This window comes from Schistocerca gregaria, chromosome 8 (genome assembly GCF_023897955.1).
Source record: "Schistocerca gregaria isolate iqSchGreg1 chromosome 8, iqSchGreg1.2, whole genome shotgun sequence".
Taxonomy (NCBI): Eukaryota; Metazoa; Arthropoda; class Insecta; order Orthoptera; family Acrididae; genus Schistocerca; species Schistocerca gregaria.
The window spans coordinates 456,268,780-456,296,019 of NC_064927.1; the positions used below are offsets into that span (position 1 = coordinate 456,268,780).

General features: G+C 47.2%; 1 protein-coding gene across 1 annotated transcript in view; it reads left to right on the forward strand.

Annotated features, from left to right (window-relative positions):
* LOC126285242 (uncharacterized) overlaps positions 1–27,240 on the forward strand; it is a 45,314-nt gene that overhangs the window by 14,369 nt on the left and 3,705 nt on the right. Inside the window, exon 2 of the mRNA XM_049984539.1 lies at positions 17,639–17,860. Coding sequence (XP_049840496.1) covers positions 17,639–17,860 — 222 coding nt within the window. The remainder of the gene's footprint in view (positions 1–17,638; positions 17,861–27,240) is intronic.

Sequence of the window (27,240 nt, forward strand, 5' to 3'; positions counted from 1 at the left end):
TTAAAAACGAATGTTATACAAATAAATAATAATAATGATTATAAAACATCCAACATTCCACATAACACCTTAACGCTATGTTTTTTCCTTCTTTTTTCCTTTTCTATAAATTCTTTCCATCAAGCTATGCATAGCACAACACTAACACCTCTTCCTCTTTCTGTGCTCAACATCTCACTCATTATAAAGGGATGCTGACTCAGTTTTCCAGGATAGCAAATGGGAAGTTGTGGTACAGAAAATGGCCCAGAGAGCACCGATGTATGTGTGTGTTTGTGTATGTAGTGAGTGAAGTGTTATGAAACAATGTGTGCACAGTGTGTGCACTAACTGATAGTGGGATATGAGTGAACAGTGTGGCATTACATTATTTCAAGTTATTTGTATAAAAAGTATTGTATACCGGGATTAACTCTGATGATTGTTTCTAACTAGAAGTCTGTAAATGTATTTGTGTACAAATGAGCTTATTTTAAATTGGACCAAATCTGTAAATACTTTGACATGTCCTATATCCTTTCAAAAAGAGATCTACAGATGAATAAAGCTACTACTACTGCTACTCCTAGATGATAACGTAATATCGGACTTAGTCCCACAAAAACTGGCCTCCTACCAAGAAAGAGGACCCAGACATCTCAGGGGGAGGACACGTCAACCAGTGAGAAAAATTCAGAGCTTTCGTCCTATCAAATGTACCTAGTACATTCTAAATAAAATTAAGCAGAAAATGGTGGTAAAAGTTAGTCAATATCGTATAGCGATATGAAACGGTAATGCCACAATAAATTGCACTTTCATCATTACTACACCTTTAAAAAGCAGTGGTGGACTTTAATTTATAATATTTACAGTTGTTACTTGCCCGCGAAAGGCAAAGTCCCGAGTTCGAGTTTCGGTCGGGCACACAGTTTTAATCTGCCAGGAAGTTTCATATCAGCGCACACTCCGCTGCAGAGTGAAAATCTCATTCTGGAAACATCCCCCAGGCTGTGGCTAAGCCATGTCTCCGCAATATCCTTTCTTTCAGGAGTGCTAGTTCTGCAAGGTTCGCAGGAGAGCTTCTGTAAAGTTAGCAAGGTAGGAGACGAGGTACTGGCAGAATTAAAGCTGTGAGTACCGCGCGTGAGTCGTGCTTCGGTACCTCAAAAATGGCTCTGAGCACTATGGGACTCAACTGCTGTGGTCATTAGTCCCCTAGAACTTAGAACTACTTAAACCTAACTAACCTAAGGACATCACACACATCCATGCCCGAGGCAGGATTCGAACCTGCGACCGCAGCAGTCGCACGGTTCCGGACTGCGCGCCTAGAACCGCGAGACCACCGCGGCCGGCTCGGTACCTCAGTTGGTAGAGCACTTGCCCGCGAAAGGCAAAGGTCCCGAGTTCGAGTCTCGGTCGGGCGCACAGTTTTAATCTGCCAGGAAGTTTCATACCAGCGCACACTCCGCTGCAGAGTAAAAATCTCATTCTGTATTTACAGTTGTTGTGTGTAGATGAATAATTATAACATTGTAGAATTAATTTCATTTAGAGGTATTCTGTAATAATGTTTAAAGTCTTTATTATTGCTCTGTGTTTAGCTTGAACCATTTTCATTGGAACACTATACTCTACATATTGCTTTCCTTTCTTCGAGTCTCAGGGTATTTTGCATCTCATATGCTGAACGCCATTATTTTAGTTATTGTCAATATGTTCCTTTAATTCATTTCTTCAAGTAGACAAAACATTTAAACGATACTTTAAAAGTCTACACAAGCGTCAGTTATTTCCTTCGTACTCATATTGATTTCAGATATTTCTCATACTAGAGATTGATTGTATCTTCTCAACCTGTTCAAAGCCATTTACGAATACTTTTATTTAATTTCGAATATTTCTTCAAGTTATTATTATTGTTTGCTTGAAACTCTCGCCTTCTCTTTAATATTTACCTATTCCATTTGTGATTTTCTTTCCTTTTGCTTTCTTCTTGGTTGCAACACGTTTTGATATTTAAATAGGCGCCTCTGTTAAATGTCTGTGTGCCGTGTTCCCTCAGATTAGACCGACTGCAGATTGGTAGACACTGCAGTGTGATCACTGTTCAGCGGGGTGGGTGAGGGGGGGAGGGAGGGGGGAGGAAAGGGTGGTGGTACGGTGGCACCTTAAGTTAAATCCGGCGATCGTGGCGGCCACGCGGTTCGACCACCTCTGCATTTTTCACCATATCGTCTGTTGAGATATGTCCAAACGGCTCTTTAGAAGTGAGCTGGTGCACCATCATGCTGAAACCACATCTTCTGAGCGCATTCTGTGGCATGATTCGAAGAACAGATCGAATACGTTTTGTAGGAAGATCGGCTATACAGGATCGGTTAGCTTAAGTGGAAGGAGTTATGAACCATTCATATGGCCCTCTAGAATACCAGCCCCCAGGGGCTCAGCATTCCTTTGCTGGGCACAGGGTTGGCGACCCCGGGGTTCCTGAGCTGGGGACTGGTAAGCGCCGCCAGTCCCCTGTCACCGTAAGCTCTGGGCATGCTTCAGCGACCACCGTGCGGCGCAGCGGTGGAACGTTGTGTGTCTCAGGGAATGGGGATCTTGGCTTGACCGCTCGGATCGCGAGGGTGGAATAAACCTCTATAAACAACCCCTCAATCTCAAGGTGTGCTGCGCACTGATGAGACACATGACTGTTGAGGTGGAGCAGTCACTAGCGGGCAACCTCTGGGGAACCTGCCGCACCTCAGTTGTATAAGGCTTACCTAGGCACGTGGGGCTCTGTCTAGGTGGACTTCTAGTTCCCTAGCTGCTCGTGAGACCGAGATCGAACCCTCGAACTTTTATTCTTCTCCGCCCAGCGGAAAGGGTGGTTCAAATGGCTCTGAACACTATGGGACTTAACATCTATGGTCATCAGTCCCCTAGAACTTAGAACTACTTAAACCTAACTAACCTAAGGACAGCACACAACACCCAGGCATCACGAGGCAGAGAAAATCCCTGACCCCGCCGGGAAAGGGTGGACCGCTGGTGGGTTCTAACACCAAATCCAACAAGAGGGCTCATGTAGCCAGTTCTCCTGATTCAGTTGCTAGTAACACAATGCAAACTGCTTTGCAGAATGTGTTTCTCATAATTAAAAGAAAGGAGGGGAGTTTCGATAAAGTTTTACCATTATATGTACAGAAAGACTTAGAAGGCATTGCTGGCACCTTAAAATCTGTCAAGCGCTTGCGAAATGGAACTTTGTTGGTTGAAACATCTAGCTTCCAGCAAGTCCAGAACCTTCGGAAAGCACAATTTCTTGGGGCGTTTGCGATTGAGACTGAATTTCACAACACCTTGTACTACAGCAAGGGTGTTGTGACTTGCAGAGATCTCGTTGACATTCCCCCAAGACGAACTGTAGGCTGAATGGTCCCGGGAAGGAATTGTCGGCGTGCAACACGTTATGAAACGGGTGGATGGTACTCTCATGAAGTCTGACTCATTTATCCTTACTTTTAACAGCACCAAATTGTCAGGCCATGTGAAGGCAGGTTTCCTACGTCTCAGTGTATGGCCTTATTACCCCAACCACATGCGGTGTTTTAAATGCCAACACTTTGGACACACTACTCTCGGCTGTAGACGGGAAGCCACTTACGGGAAATGTGGTAAAACCGCCCATGAGGGAGATGGTTGCTCCTCTCCTCCCAAGTGTGTCAACTGCTCTGGGGATCACCCTGTGTGGAATAGGGGATGCAGAGTTTTCCTTGAGGAACGGAAGATCCAGGAACTTAAAACCACAAAACGCATCCCGTATGGTAAGCAAAAAATATATACAAGTCCATGCAGCCACCCGCTGAAACAGCCAGTCTTGAAAACCGATGCAGCTACACAAACGGAGGTTGCTACTGTCAGCACTAGCACCTGCGTTTGTCAATGTACGTGTGCTGCTGTCGTTCCTGTGAAGCCTACTGCTCCCCCCCCCCTCCCCCCCCTCCCCGGCCTTGTGACCAGGCCATGGTAGCTGACATCATGGACCTTCCTGCCCCTTCCCAGGCCCAGTCTTATGCACTGCCCAGCGCTGCTACACCCCCTGCTGCTTCTGAGGTTTTGGCTCCAATGCCACCTCAGGCCAAAACATCTAAGCCAAAACCAAAGGTAAAGACTCGCCCGCTGAAGGAGACTGAAGTTATACAGTCTGCTGATGTTGATGTCATTTTCTCTGACGTCTCTCTCGACTCCTCTTCAGAGGCGATGGATGTTGATGTCAGACTGGGACAATCATCTCGCCCCAAAACTGAGCCTCCACCTGTTGTGGGCTCTCCTCCCCGACAGAAAGTGAGGTTGAAGGTACTCTGACCCTGATAGATGGCTCCCATTATACAGTGGAACATGAATAGATTCTGGGCACATATGGAGAAACCGAACCTCGTAGCAGGGCAACGCCCCCTTTGCTTGTGTTTACAGGAAACGCATTTAAAACCATTTGATGCGCCTGTTCTAAGGGGCTATACGTTATATCGCAAGGATGACCTGACTGGGGAAAGGGGCAAAGGCAGAGTCACCATGTTCGTCAATAACGACCACCACTCCTCTGCTCTCCCCCTAGATACTGACCTGCAAGCAGTTGTAGCTGAAATTCATTCACGTCGGAGGCTTACCATTTGCTCCCTTTATTTACCTCCTCTGGATGTAGTGAACTTAGAGGCTCTCACAGATCATATCGCACAACTCCCCCGCCCATTTTTCCTTCTGGGCGACTTCAATGCCCCTGATGTCCTGTGGGGCTCCACTTCTCTTTGCGCTCCAGGTCGAGTTTTGGAGAGCCTCCTAACATCTCAAGTGTTGTGCATCCTCAGCACTGGTACTCCGACTCATTTCTCTGCTGCTACTGGGTCATTCTCAGCCATTGACCCATCTTTCTGCTCTCCAACTCTTACCGACTCTGTTCACTGTGAGGTCATTGACGACCTTTATTCCAGCGATCATTTCCCCATCCGCATTCATCTCCTGGATGGTGTATTGCTGGAGCAGAGGCCGTCATCGTGAATTATTGGCAGGGCTAACTGGCCACTATTCAGTCAGTTGGCTGTCTTTCAACGCCACCACAGCGTACAGGAATGGGTGGATCACATCACACTTGTGAACCATCATGCTGCTGACCTGTCCATACCAAAGTCTTCTGGCCCTCTTAAGCGGCGCCTTGTGCCTTGGTGGACAGAAGAGTGCCATTCAGCCATCCGGCACAGGCGTGTGGCTCTTCGACGATTTAAATGCCGCCCAACAGCGGTCAATCTTACCGCCTTTCGAATCGCGAGAGCCAGGGCACGCCGTGTCATTAAGGACAGCAAGAAAAGGTCATGGCAGGAGTTCCTGGACTCCATCAACCATTCCACTTGTTCCACAAAAGTATGGGAAGCCATTCGGAGGATTTCTGGTAAACGCAGACGTTTACCAATAGCTGCAGTCCTGAAACAGGGATGCCTCCAAGCGACACCCAGAGCCATTGCTCAGACGCTGGCAGAGCATTTTGCACAAAGTACTGCCACTCCAAACCAGGATCCAGCGTTTCGTCGCTACCTTGCGACCTTCCAAAGAGAAAACTTGGAATTTCGGTCGAACAGTTCTGAGGCCCACAACTTCCCTTTCTCCATGTGGGAACTTGAATCGGCACTTACTGAGACTTCTGACACTGCACCAGGTCACGACCGCATCTGGTACTCCATGCTTCGACATCTGCCAGCGGCGTCAAAGGAAATCCTCCTCGAATGTTTTAATCTCATATGGCAGACAGGAGTGTTCCGTACCTCGTGGCAGGAGGCAATCCTCATCCCTCTCCTCAAACCAGGAAAGGACCGCACATGTCCCAGTAGTTATCGCAGTATCGTCCTGACAAGCTGTGTCGGAAAGACCCTGGAACGGATGGTTAATAGTCGTCTGGTCTGGCTGTTAGAGACCAGACATCGCCTTAGCCGCTCTCAGTGTGGATTCCGAAAATTTCGGTCCGCGGTCGACAACCTGACACTCGTTGAGGTGGGTATTCAGCAGGCTTTCCTCCTTCAGCATCTCTGTATCGGTATCTTCTTTGATATCAGTAAGGCAAATGATACTACTTGGAGACACTGTATTCTTGCACAACTGCATCAATGGGGCTTTCGTGGCCGCCTCCCCATTTTCATTCGGTCTTTCCTGTCTCAGCGGTTTTTTGGGACCCGCGTTGGTAACACACTGTCTGATTGCTTTGAGCAAGAGAACGGTGTTCCCTAGGGCAGTGTTTTAAGCGTTACCCTCTTTGCCATAGCCATAAACAGTATAAGGTCTACAGTGAGGAGTCCAGTACAGTGCTCCTTATTTGTGGACGACTTTACTGTTTTCTGTTCCTCCTCCAGTGTTGCAACCGTGAGCCGTCAGTTGCAGCTAACAGTGCGGCGGTTAGAGGAATGGGCTACAAAGACGGGTTTTCGGTTTTCTGCCTATAAGTGTTTTTGTGTTCATTTTAATCGTTCTCGTCGTCTTTTTACTTTGCCTGCCTTGCATATGAGGGATACTGTCCTACATTTTAGAGACACAGTGCGGTTTCTGGGCCTAATTTTTGACTCCAGGTTGTCATGGTTGCCACATCTACGTGACTTGAAAGCCAGAACCCTGAAGGCACTGAACATCCTCAAGTGCCTCAGCCACAGGTCTTGGGGAGCGGACAGGACGCTTCGTCCTTCAATTTTATCGAGCTTTTATGCGTTCACGGCTGGACTACGGGTGCACAGTGTATGGGTCAGTGAGGCCGTCTTATTTGCAGATCTTTGACGCTGTCCACCATGCTGGGATTCGACTGGCTATGGGTGCTTATCGGACCAGTCCGATACCCAGCCTCTGTGCTGAGGCTGGGGAACCGCCACTTATCATCCGGCGGCAGCTCCTGCTGGTGCGCCAGGCTTGTCAGTTTCTTGCAGCTCCCACCTCGCCTGAGCACCATCTTGTTGCTCATCCACTTTGGACTGTCTTTTTTCCCACCGCCCCCGGGCTACGTTGCCGTTTGGGATCCGTGTGAACATGTGCTGGAGTCCCTCGGTATGGAGTCTGTACAACCCCAAATCCTGGGTTTTAACCGCCTGCAACCCTGATTACTGAAGAGGCCTGGGGTGATTTTAGAATTATTGCAGTACAAGAGAGATTGCACTCCTGCCACCGTTTTTAATGTAGCATTTTCTGCCATTTTATCTGAGCACCACGACTATGTAGCTGCTTTTACGGATTGGTCGAAACAAGGGGATTCCGTTGGTTGCTCTGTTGTTTTTCCGGATCGTGTCCTCAAAGGTCCAACTGCCTCAGACTTTTACTGTCTTTGATGCAAAATTGTCTGCGATCTTGCGGGCACTGGAGCAGATGAGACATTCTTCCTGTCATAAATTTCTTGGCTGTTCCGATTCACTAAGTGCCCTTCACTCTTTGCAACGTTTGTATCCAGCAGGTAAAATAGTCCCTACCATCCAGGATGCCCTCCTCCACCTACAGCGATTGGGGCAGGTGGAGGCTTTCTGCTGGGTTCCGGGGCATGTTGGCATTGCTGGGAATGAAAGGACAGACCTCGCAGGCAAGGAGGGGTGTCTCGATTCACAAGTATCTCAATGTGCTATACCCCTGCACGCACTCACCTCGCTGTTGAGCTCACGAGTCATGCGTCGGTGGGAGGGTGAGTGGTTGGAAGTGACTGACAATAAGCTATGTATAGTCAAGCCCACAACGCGTATGTGGTGTACTTCCTTTCAGCCCCGTCGACTGGACGAGGCTCTCCTCACTCGACTTCGGATTGGCCACAGCCCTATGACGCATGGCTTCCTGCTCCGGCGGGAGGACCCTCCAATGTGTGGTGCTTGTGGTCTCAAGGTCACTATGTGACAAGCTCGCTCATATTTTATGTAAGTGGCCAGCCAATGACAATTTACTGTGGCATTCTTGTTGCTACGTTACGTTCTACTTCCTTATGTAGCATTTTCCTTCTTTTCCTGCTTTCTTTGCGTGTGTGTTTCACTTTTATTAGGTCTGTCCACATTCGTTCCCTTTAATGTGTGTCAGGGCGCTGATGACCTCGACGTTGAGCGCCCATAAGCCCCAACACACATACACACACACGCGCGCGCACACACACACACACACACACACACACACACACACACACACACACTCTAGAATATAGGTTTTCCGTGATTTCCCTAAATCGCTTCAGGCAAATGCCGGGATGGTTCCTTTGAAAGGGCACGGCCGATTTCCTTCTCCATCCTTCCCTCACCCGAGCTTGCGCTCCGTCTCTAATGACCTCGTTGTCGACGGGACGTTAAACACTAATTTCCTCCTCCTCCTCCACTCTAGAATACCAGCCTTCACGTTAATATCAAACCGGTATTGAAATCCGTGATCATCCGTGGCACGAGAGTTTTCGTCTGCCCAGACATGGCTGTTCCGCGAATTCAGAACACATTCCCTAGACAACTTACATTCATCTGTGAACAGAATCGTTGTGGAAACAGGTGTGTCGAAGCAGCAGTGCAGGAACCACGTGCAGTAGACATCGCGTTGTGGAAAGTTGGTTGGACCGATTGTGTGAACCCTTTGTTAAGTAGTACGGATGTCGTCGTCGGCCCAGACGATGCTGTGACTAAAACCCATTGCTCACGCAGTTGTTAGGGTAATCTTTGACAGGTTATCTTCAAAGTGATGCAGTACATCTGCAAATTGAGGCGTGCGGCGTTGCCATGGAGCATCACGGTCGTGCCTCCTCATGCTGAAGGTACCTATTTCTCCGAACCACTGCGTACTTGGCCAAAAAGTTTGTGCAATGGCTTGCTACATTGTGGAAAATATCCATAATACAGCCGACTAGCAGCTCTTCCGTCGCCTCGGCCTTCCTCATACACAAGGAGCCTATCTGTGTATTGCTGTAAACGTGTACCGAACCATTTTTACAGAATAGGAGACGTGAGGGCACTGAATAGGTCTCTCAGCAAGGCAGACGTTAAGAGACATCAAGTGACCGTCTGACGTAGTACAGCGTCATCCTGTCTACCCTATTGCACACCAGGACAAGAAACTCTGAGAATTTTCTCTTTCTCTAAGCATACGCGGAAGCATTACACGTCTGATTGGTTGATTGGTTTAAAAGAGGGGGAAAGGGACCAAACTACGAGGTCATCGGTTCCTTGTTCCTAATAAAACAATGCCACAAGTGTGAGAATAAAACTAATGAGTGGCCGAGCGGTTCTAGGCGCTACCGTCTGGAACCGCGCGACCGCTACGGTCGCAGGTTCGAGTCCTGTCTCGGACATGGATGTGTGTGATGTCCTTAAGTTAGTTAGGTTTAAGTAGTTCTAAGTTCTAGAGGACTGATGACCTCAGAAGTTAAGTCTAATTGTGCTCAGAGCCATTTGAAAACTGATAAGTCATTTAACACAAAACGGAAAGAAAGGAAAGACCACAAGAACGAAGAAGGAAAGGCAACAAGGAACAAAAGAGGACAAGAAAACAGAGAGATGCAAGAAACAGGAGAGAGTAAAACAAGAAAGCAGATTACAGTGGCTGGCCGACCACGAAAATAAAAAGGAAAAGCCAGACACCCTGCAACACTTTAAAACTTCCACCCTAGAAGCACTAGGGTGGAGGACACAGAAGGACAAAGGACATGCGCTAAAACTTGGATCAAATGACAAAAGCCACCCTCACGAATAAAACGTAAAACTAAATCAGCCAATGAGGCGATGTCAGATAAAATGAGCGGCGAGTCCGGTAATCCAATATTTCGTCGCTGGGCTGTCAAAGTGGGACAGTGCACCAGAAGATGGGCCACTGTTAGCCGGGCACCGCACCGACACTGAGGTGAGTCTTCAGGGCGCAGGAGGTAGCCGTGGGTCGCCCAGGGATGGCCAATGCAGAGCCTGCAGAGAACCACAGAGTCCTATGAGAGGCCCTCATCGAGGATTGCCACACATTCGTGGTCCCCTTAATGCCTCGCAGTCTGTTGTGCGTACTGAGGTTTTGCAATTCCGTCTCCCAAAGCTGAAAAACCTTGTGGCGTAATTACGAATGCAGGTCAGTTGCGGGGATGCCAATCTCCAGAATCGGTTTCCGTGTAGCCTGTTTGGACAGCCTGTCAGCAAGTTCATTGCCTGGGATTCCGACGTGACCAGCGGTCCAGACGAACACCACTGAACGACCGGACCGTTCCAGGACATAAATGGACTCGTGAGGATGACGAGGGTAGCACTGGTCGATAGTTTTCAGGCTGCTCTAGGAGTCAGTACATAACAGAAAAGGCTATCCAGGGCATGAACGGAGATACTGAAGTGCACGAGACATAGTCACCAGCTCTGCAGTGAATACAATGCAGCCATTGGGTAAGGAATGTTGTTCAATATGGGCGCCGTGAACGTAGGCAAAGCTAACTCGACCATCGGCCGTCAGTGTAAACCACTTCAGAGCTCTGGAACACGTCAAGAATCGAGAGGAAGTGACAGCGGAGGGACGCAGGGTTAACAGAGTCCTTGGGGCCACGTGAAAGGTCCAGACGAAGCTGTGGCTGAGGCGTACACCATGGAGGCGTGCGTGAGCGGACAGCAAGTAGAGGTGGTAATGGGAAGGATTCCAGTTCGGAGAGAAGTGACGGCATGCAAACCGCAATCGTTAGCCCCGACCTGGGCCACCGATGCGGGAGATGGACTGCCGAGGACAGGAAAAGGAGACGCTAATTCAGATGCTCAGGGGAACTACGAATGTGTGCTGCATACCTGGCGAGCAGTTGCATACGTCTGATCTGCTATGGAGGGATCCCAGCCTCCACCAGCACACTGGTCACGGGACTCGTCCTAAAAGCTCCTGTCACTAGTCGAACTCCGCAGTGCTCCACAGGGTCGAGTAAATGTAACGCTGAAGGCGCTGCCGAACCATAAACCACACTCCCATAGTCAATTCAGGGCAAGGGCTCTGTAGAGCCACAGCAGCGTAGAGTGATCTGCACCCCAACTGGTGTTGTTCAGGCAATGGAGGGCATTGAGGTGCTGCCAGCACTTCTGCTTAAGCTGACGAAGATGGGAAGCCAAATCAATCGAGCGTCGAAAACCAGTCCTAGGAATCGATACGTCTCCACTAAAGTGAGTGGATCGTCATCAAGGTAAAGTGCTGGTTCTGTATGAATGGTACGGCGTATACAGAAGTGCCTGGCGTACGAATTTGCCGCGGAAAACTGGAAGCCGTGGGCTAGAGCCCATGACTGCACCTTGTGGGTGGTTCCATGCAGGCGCCGCTCGGCAACACCAGTATTGCAGCAGCACTACGAAATGCAGAAGTCGTCTGCATACAGAGAGGTGAGACGGAGGGTCCGACAGCTGGTGCTAGACCGTTAATGACCACTAAAAATAGAGAGATACTTAATACAGAGCCCTGTGGAACTCTATTCTCCTGGATATGGATGGAACTACGGGAGGCACCAACTTGGACGCGGAAAGTACGGAGCGATAGGAAGTTTTGGATAAAAATCGGGAGCGGGACCTGGAGACCCCATTCATAAAATGTGGCAAGGATATGATAACGCCAAGTCGTGTAGTATGCTTTACATAAGTAAAAAAAGACGGCAACTCGGTATTGCCGTCTGAAAAAGGCTGTTCAGATGGCAGACTCGATGGACACAAGAATATCAGTAGTACAGCGACCCTGGCTGAAGCCGCCCTGACATGGAGCCAGCAGGCCACGTGACTCCAGGACTCAATCCAACCACTGACATACCATAAATTCCAGCAGCTTATAAAGAACGTTGTTGAGGCTGATGGAAGGATAGCTATCCACATCAAGCGGGTTTTAATCCGGTTTGAGCACCGAAATGATGGTGCTCTCCCGCCATTGTGATGGGAAGACGCCATCGCAGCAGATCCGGTTGAAGATGACGAGGAGATTTCGCTTATAGTGAGATGAGAGATGTTAAATCATCTGGATGTGGATCCAATCACGCCCAGGACCTGAGTCAGGACAATGTGCAATGGCACTGATGAGCTCCCACTCTGTAAATGGGGTGTTATAGGATTCACTGCGGCGTGTAGTGAATGAGAGGATGTTTCCTTCCAGCCACCGTTTGAGAGTGTGAAAGGCTGGGGTCTGATTCTCCGATGCAGAGGCTCGACCAAACTGCTCAGCAAAGTGCTCGGCAATCGCGTTTGCGTCAGCAGATAACAAGCCATTTATGGTAGCACTGCTACACATGTTGGGGTCTCGTACCCGAAAAGATCTTTGATCTTTGCCCAGACTTGGGGAGGTGACATATGGTCCCCAGTGGAGGAAATGTATCTCTCCCAAGACTCCTGCATCTGTCGTTTGGTAAGTTGGTGAACATGGGCACGGAGCCATTTAAAGGCTATGAGGTGCTCCAGGGAAGGGTGCCGCTTATGATGCTGTAGAGCTCGCAGACGCTCCTTAATTACTTCAGCGACTTCTGACGATCACCAAGGGACTGCCTTACGCCTTGGGCACCCTAAAGAGCGAGGGATCGCGTTTAATCCGCAGAAACAACTGTTGATCAAAAATGTTCAAATGTGTGTAATATCTTATGGGACTCAACTGCTAAGGTCATCAGTCCCTAAGCTTACACACTACTTAACCTAAATTATCCTAAGGACCAGCACACACACCCATGCCCGAGGGAGGACTCGAACCTCTGCTGGGACCAGCCGCATAGGCCATAACTGCAGCGCCCTAGACCGCTCGGCTAATCCCACATGACAAACAACTGTTATGTCACCGTGTGGGGGAGATTAAACGGTGACAGCAGAGGTGAAAGTTTCCCAGTCTGCCTTGTTTAAAGCCCATCTGGGCAGGCGTCCGTGGGCCTTATGCTGGGGCAGTGACAGGAAGATGGGGCAGTGGTCACTACCACACACGTTCTCATGTGCTCTCCAGTGGACAGATGGGAGAAGTTCTGGGCTGCAAATTGATAGATCAATGGCCGAATAGCTACCATGAGCCACAATGAAATGTGTGGCTGCTCCAGTGTTTAAGACGCAGAGGTCGAACTGAGACAGTAAACTTTCGACATCTCTGCCTCGGCCAGTAAGCATGGTGCTACCCCATAAAGGGTTATGGACATTAAAATCTCCCAAAAGTAGGAAAGGGTTAGGGAGGTTATCAGTCAGTTTAGTTAATACATTCAGGGGATCTGCACCACCTGGAGGAAGATATACACTGCAGACAGTTATTTCCTGCGTCGTCCTTATTCTGACAGCCACAGCTTCAAGAGGAGTTTGAAGGGGCACAGGTTCACTGCAGAATGAGTTTAGGACATAAACACAAACTCCACCTGACACTCGATTATAGTCGCAACAGTTCCTGTAATACCCCTTACAGCCACATAAGGCAGGGGTCCACATTACTGGGAGCCAGGTTCCCTAGTGGACAATACAAATAGCAGGTATGAAGCTTAACAGTTGGCACAGCTCAGCCAGGCAGTGAAAAAAAGTGCCGCAATTCCACTGGAGGATGACATCGTGAGACTGGGAAGCAATGGAACATTCAAAGAGGCAGTTTACGCCTCAGAGTCACCTGCTGCCACTGACTTATTGCCTGAGCGGTCTATATCCATTGCGTCTGATGGACTGGCGAGATCTAGGCTCTCAGCGGACGCCAAAATCTCCACACCATCCTCAGACGCAGAGCTTCTAGGTAGCGGTGGTGTGGGTGCCAACGCCATTTCCTTGGCCTTAGGGGTTTTCTTTTTGGATTTCTCTCGCTGCTCGTTGGGCTTCCCTGGTTGGGAGGACTTCACTGGCTCAGTCTCTGGGACTGAGGATGAGTGTGAAGCCCTACGACGAGCTGCTTTTGAGTTCTTCAGCCAGTGGTGGGTGTCATATTTCCCACTAATAGAAACCTGGACAGGGAGGGGCCCAAGGGACCCCTTCCTAGCGAGAGAAGCCGAAGAAGACTGACGCTTCTCCGGCTTAGAAGTGGGGACAGACGTCCCTGATGGCTGAGGAGGGGTGCTTCTCCCAAAGTAGGTGGTGAAGGAACAACAGGGAGGGAAATACCCCCCACCATTAAGCGTGCAGGTGTAGCCTTCCAGCTCTGAGAGGTGACGGGTTGGCGGAGCTGATGGTGCCAGAACTGTTGTAGTGGCGGCGTAAGACGATGTCATATGCACAGGATGCATGCATTGAAATTTTCTCTTAGTCTCAGTGTAGGTCAGTCGGTCCAGGGCCGTTACTCCATAATTTTCATTTCATTCTGGAGAATCCTGCAGTCTGGCGAGCAAGACGAATGGTGCTCTCTGCAGTTGACACAGATGGAAGGTGGGGCACATGGAGTTTGGGATGTGATGGGCGTTGGAAATCTCGACATGTGACATTGGAAGTACAGTGGGAAGACATATAGCTGAACTTCCAGCACTTAAAGCACTGCATCGGGGAAGCAATATAGGGTTTTACATCACAGTGGTAGACCATCACCTTGACCTTCTCGGGCAATGTATCACCTTTGAAGGCCAAGATGAACGCACTGGTGGTAACCTGATTATCCCTCAGATCCCGGTGGACACGCCGGACGAAATGAACACCTCGACACTCTAAATTGGCGCGCAGTTCATCGTCGTACTGCAAAAAAAGGTCCCTGTGAAATATGATACCCTGGACCATATTTAAGCTCTTATGGAGCGTGATGGTTACAGAAACATCCCCCAGCTTGTCACAAGCGAGTAACGCCCGTGACTGGGAAGAGGATGCTGTTTTGATCAAGACTGACCCGTATCTCATTTTGGACAAGCCCTCCACCTCCTCGAACTTGTCCTCTAAATGCTCAACAAAAAACTGAGGCTTCATTGTCATGAAAGATTCTCAATCAGCTCTCGAGCATACAAGGTACTGGGGCGAATAAGATCCACTGCCATCCTTAGCCTGACGTTCCTGCCATGGTGTGGCCAGTTAGGGGAACAAAAAATGGTTCAAATGGCTCTGAGCACTATGGGACTTAACTTCTGAGGTCATCAGTCCCCTAGAACTTAGAACTACTTAAACCTAACTAACCTAAGGACATCACACACATCCATGCCCAAGGCAGGATTCGAACCTGCAACCTAGCGGTCGCGAGGTTCCAGACTGTAGCGCCTAGAACCCCTCGGCCACCCCGGCCGGCGGAGGGGAACAATTTGGGGTTGTACTTCTGTGCGTTGAATTGAGCTCGTGAATGCTTAGAGAATGCTGGTGTTTCACCACTAGCAAGAGATGATGGACTACGCTTCATTGCGTGTCATCCACCCTGATGCTACCCACTCTGACCAAGGGCCCTCCCCGCAGGCGCCACCCAGCTGCAGGAAAGGCCACCTGGCAGGATGCTCATTGCTGGAAGTTCCGATGCCCCAGGGGGATTGGCATCTACCCCTTGGCATATGTGTGGAGTTGACAGTACAGGCATCAGCAAAGCGATCCCTGTCTGGCCAGGGGGCTACAACCAACAGGGTACATGGCAGCCCCAGACAATGGACTGGCTACTGTGCTAGTTATCAGGTGCAAAGAATTCCATGGTCATTGTCGACGCAGAAAGCGACACTGCATAGTGCATGGTGGAAAACGCACCAGGAAAGTGTCCTCGCCCAAGAGATGGAAAATGGGTGGGGCTGCAATGCAACGAATAGAAAGTGGGCTAAAGATCTCATGCACGATGGACACACTGCATCATGTAAGGCGCCCTTCCCCAATTGGCTCGATCTTCAGGAAAATTTTGAAGAGCAGAGCTCAAACCCTACAGGGGACCATCACATAAAGGCCGAAACGTGTGAAACGCCTTTTAGTCTCCTCCTACGACAGGCACGAATACCTCTGGCCTATTGTAACCCCCGGACCCGTAGGGGAAGTTACATATCTGAACTGAAACCGCCGCAGAACAGAAATGGTACGTTTCCAGACATGCGTTCCTATTCAAAATGTTATTCACTCACTGACCTGTACAAGTCCCGAAGTTTGTAATGGGAATTTCCGAACACGCTGTATAAGAACTGTTTTTCGAGTTTGGCGTCAATGTTTTGTATTTTTTTACTGTTTAGATTTTAACTTTTTAGTTGAATTACGACTGCATTGTCAAAGATTACATTTACTCAGTGTTCGTGTCTCACTCTTGATGAGTAACATCTTTCAATGTTGTTCACGAATATTGTACCTTCGTTGACGACTTTAGCCGTTTAACGTCTGATGATGACCAATGTAAGCCGAAAACGATTAAGTAAATAAATTAATTCTGTAGCACATAGACAATAAAGAGCTTTTCATTTATAAAAATACATTGAATTTCGTTTCTTTTTCTGTTTAATCCTTGTCCATTTTTTCTAGAAGCTTCTGGTAGGAATTACGTATCATTCTATTCGGCAACTTACACTGAGGTATTAGCTTTGTCGTTTCTAATATCTTATCCAACGCTTCACACAGAAAAACAGTTGTTTAGTTTTGGCCTTATACCCACACTGAAATCTCTCATTATCATCCTGTAGTGGGATTTGCTGTCAGCGTTTTGTGCAGCTCCTCATACACTGAGGTGACAAAAGTCACAGGATACTTCCTAACACCATGTCACAAGGTACCTCCTAACACCTCCTTCTGCCACGTCATCCTTAAAAATGAATCTGATGAATGGCTGCAAATGGTCTCCAGGCAGTTGAACATAACCATTTTCAGACAACGATCGCTTCAGTTGGGCTAGAGGATGCAGTCCATTCCATGTAAACACAGCCACACCATTATGGAGCCACCTCCAGCTAGCGCAGTCCCTTGTTGACTTTTTGGCCCATGGCTTCGAGGGGTTGCGTCAACCTCTAACCGCAACTGAAATCGGGACTCTTTATCTGTCCAGGGCACGTTTCTCCAACTGACCAGGGACAACCAGTATAGTCACGAGCCCGGGAGAGGTGCTACTGGCGATGTCATGCTGTTAGCAAAGGCACACTCGTCGGCCGTCTGCTGCCATACCCAATTAACACCAAATTTCGCCTCACTGTTCTAAAGGATACGTTCGTCGTACGTACTACATTGATTTCTGCAGATAGTTTACGCAGTGTTGCTTGTCTGTCAACAATGACAACTCTAAGCAAACGCCGCTGCTCTCGGTCGTTACGCGAAGGCCATCGGATAGTGCGTAGTACATGGTTGGAGTAATGCCAGAAATTTGCTATTTTCAGCACACTCTTGACACTGTGGACCTACGAATATTGAATTCCCTAATGGGTACCGAAATGGAATGTCCCATGCCGCTAGCTCCAGCTACCATTCTGCATCCAGAGTCTATGAATTCCCGTCGTGCGGATATAATCTCGTCAGACACTTTTTGATGTGGATCACCTGAGTACAAATCACGGCTCCGCCAATGCACTGCCCTTTTATTCCTGGTGTACGCGATTGACCGGCATCTGCATATGTGCCTATCGTTATCTCATAAAATTTCTTACCTGAGTGTATAGGTCTTCCTTGTTAGAATGTATGAAAATTGATGTATGGCATTCAGTAACTTCCACAGTATTTTTTTTTCCTGTTCTGTCTTAGCCTATTTCAGTATTTGTAAAATATCTTATTTAAAACAAAGCATACACATTAAGTACACCATGCTCCCTGTTCCATTCTTCTGACGGAGTTTACTGAACTCAAATTGCGTAAAGGTTACCTTGGACGTCCAACATTTCAAAGACGGGGATTTGAAAGTGAAGGTGGTCGGCAACCAGGTGGTGGTAGAGGCGGAGCACGATGAACGTCAAGATGAGCACGGCTACATCTCACGCAGCCTGAGGCGCAAGTACGCAGTGCCGGAAGACGTGGATATCGAGAAAGTGGCATCAGAACTATCCTCAGACGGTATACTCACTATCACTGCTCCGAGAAAGGTAAGCAAACACGCTGCAGAACCTTTTGATCTCGAGTTAATTTCTCAACCAGCTCCTATTTGTTAAAAAGATAGAAGTTCGTGAATTACATTGCGATAACCATAAGGGTGGGATGGTTTGTACTCTACTAGTTGCTGGAAGTGCAGCCCCATGATGGCGGCGTGCAACAAATGTCAGAATGGCGTTACGCGTACTACGCATTTGGATATACACTATTGGCCATTAAAATTGCTTCATCAAGAAGAAATGAAGATGATAAACGGGTATTCATTGGACAAATGTATTATACTAGAACTGACCTGTGATTACATTTTCACGCAATATCTGAGCATAGATCCTAAGAAATCAGTACAAAGGACATCCACCTCTGGCCGTAATAACGGCCTTGATACGCCTGGGCATTGAGTCAAACAGAGCTCGGATGGCGTGTACAGGTACAGCTGCCTATGCAGCTTCAACGCGATACCACAGTCCATCAAGAGTAGTGACTGGCGTATTGTGACGAGCCAGTTGCTCGGCCACCATTGACCAGACGTTTTCAATTCGTGAGAGATCCGGAGAATGTGCTGGACAGGGCTGCATTCGAACTTTTTCTGTATCCATAAAGGCCCGTACAGGACCTGCAACATGCGGTCGTGCATTGTCCTGCTGAAATGTAGGCTTTCGCAGGGATCGAATGCAGGGTAGAGCCACGGGTCGTAACACATCTGAAATGTAACGTCCACTGTTCAAAGCGCTGTCAATGCGAACAAAAGGTGACGAAGACATGTAACCAATGGCACCCCATACCATCACGCCGGGTGATACGCCAGTATGGCGATGACGAATACACGCTTCCAATGTGCGTTCACCGCGATGTCGCCAAACACGGATGCGACAATCATGATGCTGTAAAAAGAACCTGGATTCGTCCGAAAAAATGACGTTCTGCCATACGTGCACCCAGGTACGTCGTTGATTACGCCATCGCAGGCGCTCCTGTCTGTGATACAGCGTCAAGGGTAACGGCACCCATAGTCACCGAGCTGATAGTCGATGCTGCTACAAGCGACCAACGCGAGTAGCAATGTCGCGATACGATAAACTGCAATCGCGATAGGCTACAATCCGACCTTTATCAAAGTCGGAAACTTGATGGTACGCATTTCTCCTCCTTACCCGAGACATCACTACAACGTTTGACCAGGCAACGCTGGTCAACTGCTGTTTGTGTTTGAGAAATCGGTTGGAAAGTTTCCTGATGTCAGCACGTTGTAGGTGTCGCCACCGGCGCCAACCTTGTGTGAATGCTCTGAAAAGCTAATCATTTGCTTATCACAGCACCTTCTTCCTGTCGGTTAAGTTTCACGCCTATAGCACGTCATCTTAGTGGTGTAGCAATTTTAATGGCCAGTAGTGTACAAATGATTAGCTTTTCACAGTAAGTGATGAAAGAAGGTAGTAGTAACAGCATCTGTATTCTGTTTACGGAATGATTCTGGTAAATAGGGTAAAACCACGGGAGACGTTGTCTGATGTGCATTCCAAGGGAGGTACATCCACTTGAAAGTCGACATGCAAGATCTGTGACAGTGTCCTTGTCAGCACCATGCAGACTGACCACCAGCATGGGGTGAGACGGACGACTGTGTGGAACATTCTTCACGACAGGTGACACCAACTGTATCATTACAACGTGTGCAGGCCTTAGTACCTACGGACGTGCCTCTGCGGCCACGATTTCTCGCATACGCCACCACTCTGCTGGGATTTCTGTCATGAATTCTATACACAGATGAGGCTGTTTTTACGAGGGTTGGTACTGTAAATCTTCACAATACCTGTCTGTGGGCTAAGATAACCCCCACATTGTGGTGGCAGTGCACCCTTATCATGGGGTTACCCTCCCATCTACAACGCCCCATAGGCTGGACGTTTTTGCACTTCCTGTGGGTGTCACTGCTTCCCTCCTCGAAGACGTGAGGTTGGTGGTACAAAAGGTAATGTGGCTACTGCATGTTGGTGCTGGAACTCACTGCCCTTTTCAATACAGAGCTAAAACTCGAGTACAGTCACAACATATCTGGTGTGTTCTCGTGTGGCCTTTCAATCACCGAAACTTATGCTGTCAAAGGTCTTTTATCTCCACCTTGAAGTGGATGTGCCTCCCTTGGAACACACTTCCAGTCATATTTCCATATAGCCTTTCTTGCTCATTGCCATCTCAACCGTTTGTTCCCTTGAGCAAAATAATACTATACAAGAGGAGATTACGAGGGTAATCCCAAAAGTAAGGTCTCCTATTGCTTTATAAGTACAGAACTCTGTTTATGTGGCAGTTGGTCGCACTGTTATCAAGAGTGCTTCACGCGCTGTGTGTAAACATGCGCACGCCGCGCTGAGGTGCTCATTGAGAATGGAGCTCCCGTTGGATGTTACCGCCAAGTGCGAATTGCGCGCAGTTATTCGGTTTTTGAACGTAAAGAGGACTGCGCCGATTGAAATCCATTGCCAACTGACGCGAGTGTATGGTGAGTCGTGCATGGATGTCAAAAATGTTCGTAAGTGGTATAGAGAGTTTGCAGCTGGTCGGACCGAAATTCACGACGAACAAATGAGCGGGAGACCGTCAATTTCTGAGGAGTCAGTGTTGATGGTTGAGCAAAGGATGCATGAAGATCGGCGGATCGCCCTGCATGATCTCTGCACGTTGGTTCCTGAGGTTTCCCGAAGCACCGCTCACAGGATTTTAACGGAAACATTGAACTACCGGAAGGTGTGCGCATGATGGGTGCCACGTATGCTGACCGAGGACGACATTGGCAACGAGTTAATGCTTCCCGCGCATTTCTTCACCGCCATGCAGCCGAACAGGACAACTATCTGGACTCAGTTGTCACTGGTGACGAAACCTGGGCATACCACTTTACACCTGAGACCAAGCAACAATCGCGCCAGTGGCGGCATCCTTCTTCGCCAAAGCCGCAGAAATTTAAACAAACACAGTCTGTCGGTAAAGTCGTGACAACCGTTTTTGGGATCGGAAAGGGATATTGTTGGTCGACTTTATGTCCACTGGGACAGGTACTTTGAGAGTCTGAAAGATCTCAAACGGGCAATTCAGAACCGGAGAAGAGGAATGTTGAGCAAGGGCGTCTCCATGGCTACGCTCGCCCACACATCGTTCGGCAAACCGTTGCTCTCCTGCAACAGTTTCAGTGGAACATAATCACCCACCCACCCTATAGTCCTGACTTGGTGCCCAGTGGCTATCACCTGTTCCCTAACTTAAAAAAAACATTTGGCCGGAAAGCGATTCAGCTCCGACGACGAGGTGAAAGAAGAGGTTCATAACTTTTTGAACAGCATGGCGGCGAGCTGGTATGACATGGGCATACAAAAACTGCCACAGCGTCTACAAAAATGCATTAACAGAAATGATGATTATGTCGAAAAATAGCTAAATGTTCAAACTGTAAACTAACGTAAACCGTTGTAGAAATAAACAGATCTATGTGCTTATAAAAAATAGGAGACCTTACTTTTGGGATTACCCTCGTACAAGTCGGGACTCTCCGTCAGAAAGAAGCTGGCATGGAAAAGTTAAAGCGAGTGAAGTTCGCACGATGTGCCATTGCCAAGCTACATCGCTCTATGAAACTTGTACGGTACATAGAAAGAAGAGTTATAGAGTAGTCCAAAGGACGACTGTAAGAATTATGCGATGAGACCAACGGAAACAATGTTTTCATTCAAACACAAGAATTACACTGGAGACACCGTGATTCATGATGGTCCCCTGGACATTACAAAAGAAGGGATGGGGTTCTTGAGAGGGTGAGTGATCAACAGGGACAGCAGTGTATGCTCTGCAAGGTGCTCCCATGCTGGCCACGAGGGTGGTGGGAGTTGTTGCGGTAGGGCGTTCCATTCCTCCGCTGTTGACAAGCGCTGGACGGTCGCTGGTGCGTGTGGACATGCTACAACATGTCCCCCAACGCATCCCAGATACGTTCGATGGTTTTCCATTCAGGAGAACTGGCATACCAGTCCACTCGTTGAACATCGTCCCTCTCCATTGGCTCGTCCACGTGCTCTCTTAAATGCGGTCACGGATCGTCATCCATAAAAATGAAGTCCGGGCCAAATGGACCCCTGAAAAGAGGCACACGGGAAAGCAGTGCGGTGTCATAATAACGTTGAACACTGAGTGTACCGTACCGTGTTCAAACAGTTGGAGGTCAGTACGCCTAAGGGACGATATGCCTCCCCACACCGCAGTATGTGGACCACCAAAGCGAGGATGTTCGACAAAGTTCCTGAATGCATTACGTGTTCCGCCGTCTAACCTTATTAAGTGAACGGTCAGAACCGCTCCTATGGTGCCTTTACCGTCTCTAAAGCCAAATGATCGTCATCTAACACATTCTCAATTTTATTTTCCAGTCTTCTGACATTATTCTTGCCAGCAGCTTTGATGGACGAGCTTTGAGGCAGATTGTGTGATGATTGTCACACCTGCCGCTCTTGCTCTCTTCGAAATAGTGTGGGTGATATTTTACCGAAAGTCTGATGATATATCGACAGTCTCATATATCCTAAACACTAAAGTAAGTAGTCGTTTTGTTACCTCTTCCCCCAATGATTTTAGAAATTCTAGTGGCATGTTATTTTTCCTTCTGCTTTTTTGGATCTTAAGTCATTCAAAGCAGTTTCCAATTCTGACTCTAAACTGGATCCCCTGTCTCTTCCACATCGACCCATGTCATCAGAAGAGTCTTCCCCCTAATAAAGGCCATCTGCGTACTGTTTCCAATTATCTGCTCTCTCTCTCTCTCTCTCCTATATTTAACAGTGGAATTCCCATTGCTCTCTTAATGTTACCACCTGTGCTTTTAATTTCAAGTTGTTTTGACTTTTCCATGTGCTGAGCCAGTCCTTTAGACGATTGTTTTCTTCTCGATTTCTTCACACTTTGCATGCAGCCAGTGATTTGTGTTGCTGTGTTCCTGCCTTTTGGTACTTCTTTCTTTGATCAGTTGAAGTGTTTCTTCTGTTATCCCTGGTTTCTTTGGAGTTGGCTTCCTTGTAGTTGTGGTTATTCAACATCTATGATTGCCCTTTCTAGAAATGTCCACTCCTCTTCAACTGAACTCTCTGCAGGGGTATGCCTTGCTGCAGCATCAACATACTCAGCAAACTTCACATATGACTCATCATTCCTCAGTACTTCAGTATCATACTTTCTTCAACACTGATTCTTTCTGTAGGAGTCTCTTAAACTTCAATTTATTCTTCATCATTACTTAATTGTGATCTGAGTCTATATCTGCTCCTGGGTATTCCTTACAATCCAATATATGATATCGGGATCTCTGTCTGACTGAGATACAATCCAGCTGGAATCTTCCTGTGTCTCCAGGTCTTTACCATGTATACCTCCTCCTCTTGTGGTTCTTGAACAGAGTATTCGCTATTACCACCTGAAATTTATTGCAGAACGCAATTAGTTTTTGTTCTCTCTCAATCCTATTTCCAAGCCCATATTCTCTCGTAACTCTATAACCACATTCCAATCGCCCATGGCTACCAGATTTTCATGTCTCTTGACATATTGCGTTACCCGTTCAGTATCCTCATATACTATCCTATATTTCTTCATCTTCAGTTTTCGACGTCAACATGTGAGCCTGAACCATCGTGTTCAGTGTGGGTTTACCTTCGAATCTGATGAGAACAACCCCATCACTGAACTCTTCATAGTAGCTCACTCTCTGTCATACTTCCCTATTCATAACGAATTCTACTCCTCTTATACGATTTCATGATGCAGTCGATATTACCCTGTATTTGTCTCACTAGAAATGCACATCTTCTTTCTGTTTCAGTTCACTCATCTCCAGTATATCTAGATTGATCCGTTACATGTCTTTTTTTTAGATTTTCTAGCTTTCGTACTACGTTCAAACTTCTGACATTAAATGCTGCGTGATGCTACTGGGTGTCATTAGGCACACAATACCATCACCTCTGCTTTGTATAGCTGGTAATATGGACAGCATTCACTCCATTTCTCACGTATTATGGCCAGTGGCTGTGCCCTCTCTTTGAAGTTCAGTGACGTCAGCTTCTAAAAAGTAACACAAGACTATCTCTTTATCCTGCTGTCCTGACGTACCATTATACAGAGAATGCTCGACTGCTGCCATGTCCAAAACATTTACGTCTAATGAAGCCACCTGGTCACGATTTCCCGATGGAGTAGTCATAAACAACAATGTCGATTTATTATCCTAAGACTCGTCGTGTCTTGGATTTCACTGGAAGAATACGATTTAAATATAAAGGTTGTGTCAAAAAGTACAATAAAACTTTGGAATGACGTTAAAATTTATTGAGAATTTATTGAGAATCGGTAGATGTCATGTTGTTGTAAACATCCTCAAATACAAAATATCCTCATAACATCCTCATATACAAAATACCAGTAACAGTTTTCTCCATGAAGAAGAAAAGGCTGTACCATTTCAGTTTGTTAAGGGCACTAAACACATAACTTTGGGGCTATCAAGAACGTGTTCCAGGCTGGCATGTGGATTTTTGCTGCCCATATTCTACTGTAGTTGTAAGTAGGCACCATTCCACTGATGAGAAATGTACACTCAACTCTGACGACTGTTGTGTTCAGGAATGTCTCGTCGTCCTCTTCTCCGATGCAACATTTCTGCACAAAATTCCCCATGAGCAACCTTACGTGCATCACTATTGTGCTGTGCCATTGTGAACCATATAGTTTCAAGTGTAAACTTCTACGCAGTACTCACGAAACAGTCTTTTGTGAATTTCCAGTCCCATGAGACGCACTTGGCGTTGAGTTTTGTGGACTGCAGGCAACGCTCTCCCTAATTGTTCGACATAATCATGAACACATGGGCGACCTGGTGATTCATCATGCTGCAGTGAACAACCCGTTTCACCTAAGTTATTGTGCCAAGAGTAAATTGTAGGTCTGCCTGGAGGCCCTTTCGTGTATTTGGTGCGAAACTTACGCCTACCAGTTGTTGCACAGTTTGTTTTATGAAACAAAAACACATAGCCAGCACGCTCGGCACCAGAGAAAGTTGCCATTTTAACTGCGATCTACACTGGCGCTCGCAATGGCGGAATGGCGTACTGATGCACTACGTGTATCAAACTTTAAGGTTGTTTCCTACAAAATGACACATCTACCGATTCTGAAAGTTATCTCAGTAAATTTCTACGTAATTTCAAAGTTGTAAAGTCCTTTTTGACTCACCCAGTACTGCGAGACTATAGTCTGCATATTCATATTGGTTGCCCAGCTGCAGGTCACTGTCATATCAGTAACTGTGGAGGAAAAATTCGTGCTTTATTTTTTCCTGTGCGGCTTTAACCAGCAACACAAAAAGAAACACGTCGCTGGTGAGATAATTTTAATGCAGTTAAACATTCTTTCTACTGCCAATGTGCAATGTGGGAAGGGCCTTGATTCTTTTATATATTTGTTAATAATGTCGATGAGTGACTGATCTACATTTCTGAAACTAATAAACATATACAATGAATTTTGTTTTTTGATGAACAGGGAACTCAATAAGTTTTTTTCATATTCATAGGTGTTCAATATCCCCCCCCCCCCCTTGAGATGCACGCTATGTGTCAGCGCGTTATTCAATTGTTCCCACACTGCAGCGAACATGTCTTGAGTTACAGCATCCACAATTGCTGTTATGCGATGTCTCAGTTCATTCACTGTTGTTGGCAACGGAGGCACATAAACAGTTTTTTATAAACCCCCTCCCCCCACAAGGAATAATCGCATACAGTCAGGTCCGGTGGCTTTGGGGAAAAGTAACGTAAGGCTGAATCATTTGGTTCAGTGCGACCGATCAGTCTTTCCGTAATCCTTTGATTTAAAAATCCCACACTTCCAGATGCCAGTGTGGCGGTGCCCCACCCTTTCGGTAAATGAGGTGGTTGGAATCAGTCTCAAACTGAGGGAAAAGAAAGTTCTCAATCATATCGAGATGTGTGCTTCCTGTAACAGTGTTCTCGACAAACACAAATGGACCGTACACCTTTTCCCACGAAACTGCACAAAACACATAAAATTTTGAAGAGTTTCCCTCATGTTGTACAACTCCATGTTGTTGTTCCACGGCCCAGATTCTCACATTATGGCGGGTCACCTTTTCATTTAAATGGAATGTTGCCTCGTCACTAAATACTGAATGTGGAAGAAAACCGCCATCCTCCACCTTGCCAAGAACGAAATTACAGAACTCCACATGTTGTTGTTTGTCACGTTCACGAAGAGCTTCTAGTAGCTTAATTTTGTACAGTTTCATGTGTAAGCGTCGATGAAATACACGCCAAACGGACATTGGGGGCATGCTGAGCTGTCGAGCTGCACGGCGAAAGCATTTGTGCGGACTCCTTGTGAAACTAGCGGATGCGTTCGATGTCTGTGTCAGACACCAGAGGACGGCCGGAAATTTGTCTATACACAGCAAACCTCTTCTTCGGATTCGTTCATGCTATCGTCTAATGCTCTGTGGTGTAGAAGGATCCACACCATACCTAGTACGAAAGTCACGCTGAACAGTTATTACTGACCCGCGCTGCGCAGAACGTAGCAAACAAAACGCTTTGTTTTGTCCGGACACCATTTTTACTTGAAATGAAGTGGGCGCACACAGCTGTTACCTAGCGGGAGTTTTCACGCACTTATCTCAAAAAAACATAGTAGTTATGATTTTTTAAAAATCGGACGATTATTCTTTATCAGGTTACCTTCCATTCAGAAGGCTGTTGCACTCAGCGACTGTTCTACTGACTTGTAAATAATAGATTTCAGTTATGAGCCGTCCTTTTTAAATTTTATTGGCTGATCTATATTTTAGCTAGAAACTAGCCATTCTCAATGCGCTATCATTTTTGATTAATGCATGTAATGCCTGTTGGTCGGGCTTCATCCACAGTTCATTGGATAGTATTCATACACCCTGTATATTGCTCTGTGTGAGAGGAAGTGTGTCAAGCCCCAACGTCTACCTGCCTCGTATAGTATCGTTTGGTGTGCACGAAGCTCGCAGTTATCGTGAAAGAGAAAAGACGATACCTCTTGTCAAAACCTAGTCTCGTGTGGAAGGGAAAGCATAGCTTGTTAGTACAAGAAAAAATAATAAACAAATAAATAAAAATAAATGTGAGCGGACTGCTGTAGTCCCTCACATGGGCATGATTTTGCCAAAGCACTGGCGTAACACCAATTAGCCAGCCACTGCTGTTGGTGAGCACTAACACAGACTTGAAGCGCCATTGAATGACGTACCTTTATCTTTCATCCAAACTTAGTTCGACTCTGTTATCAACTGGGT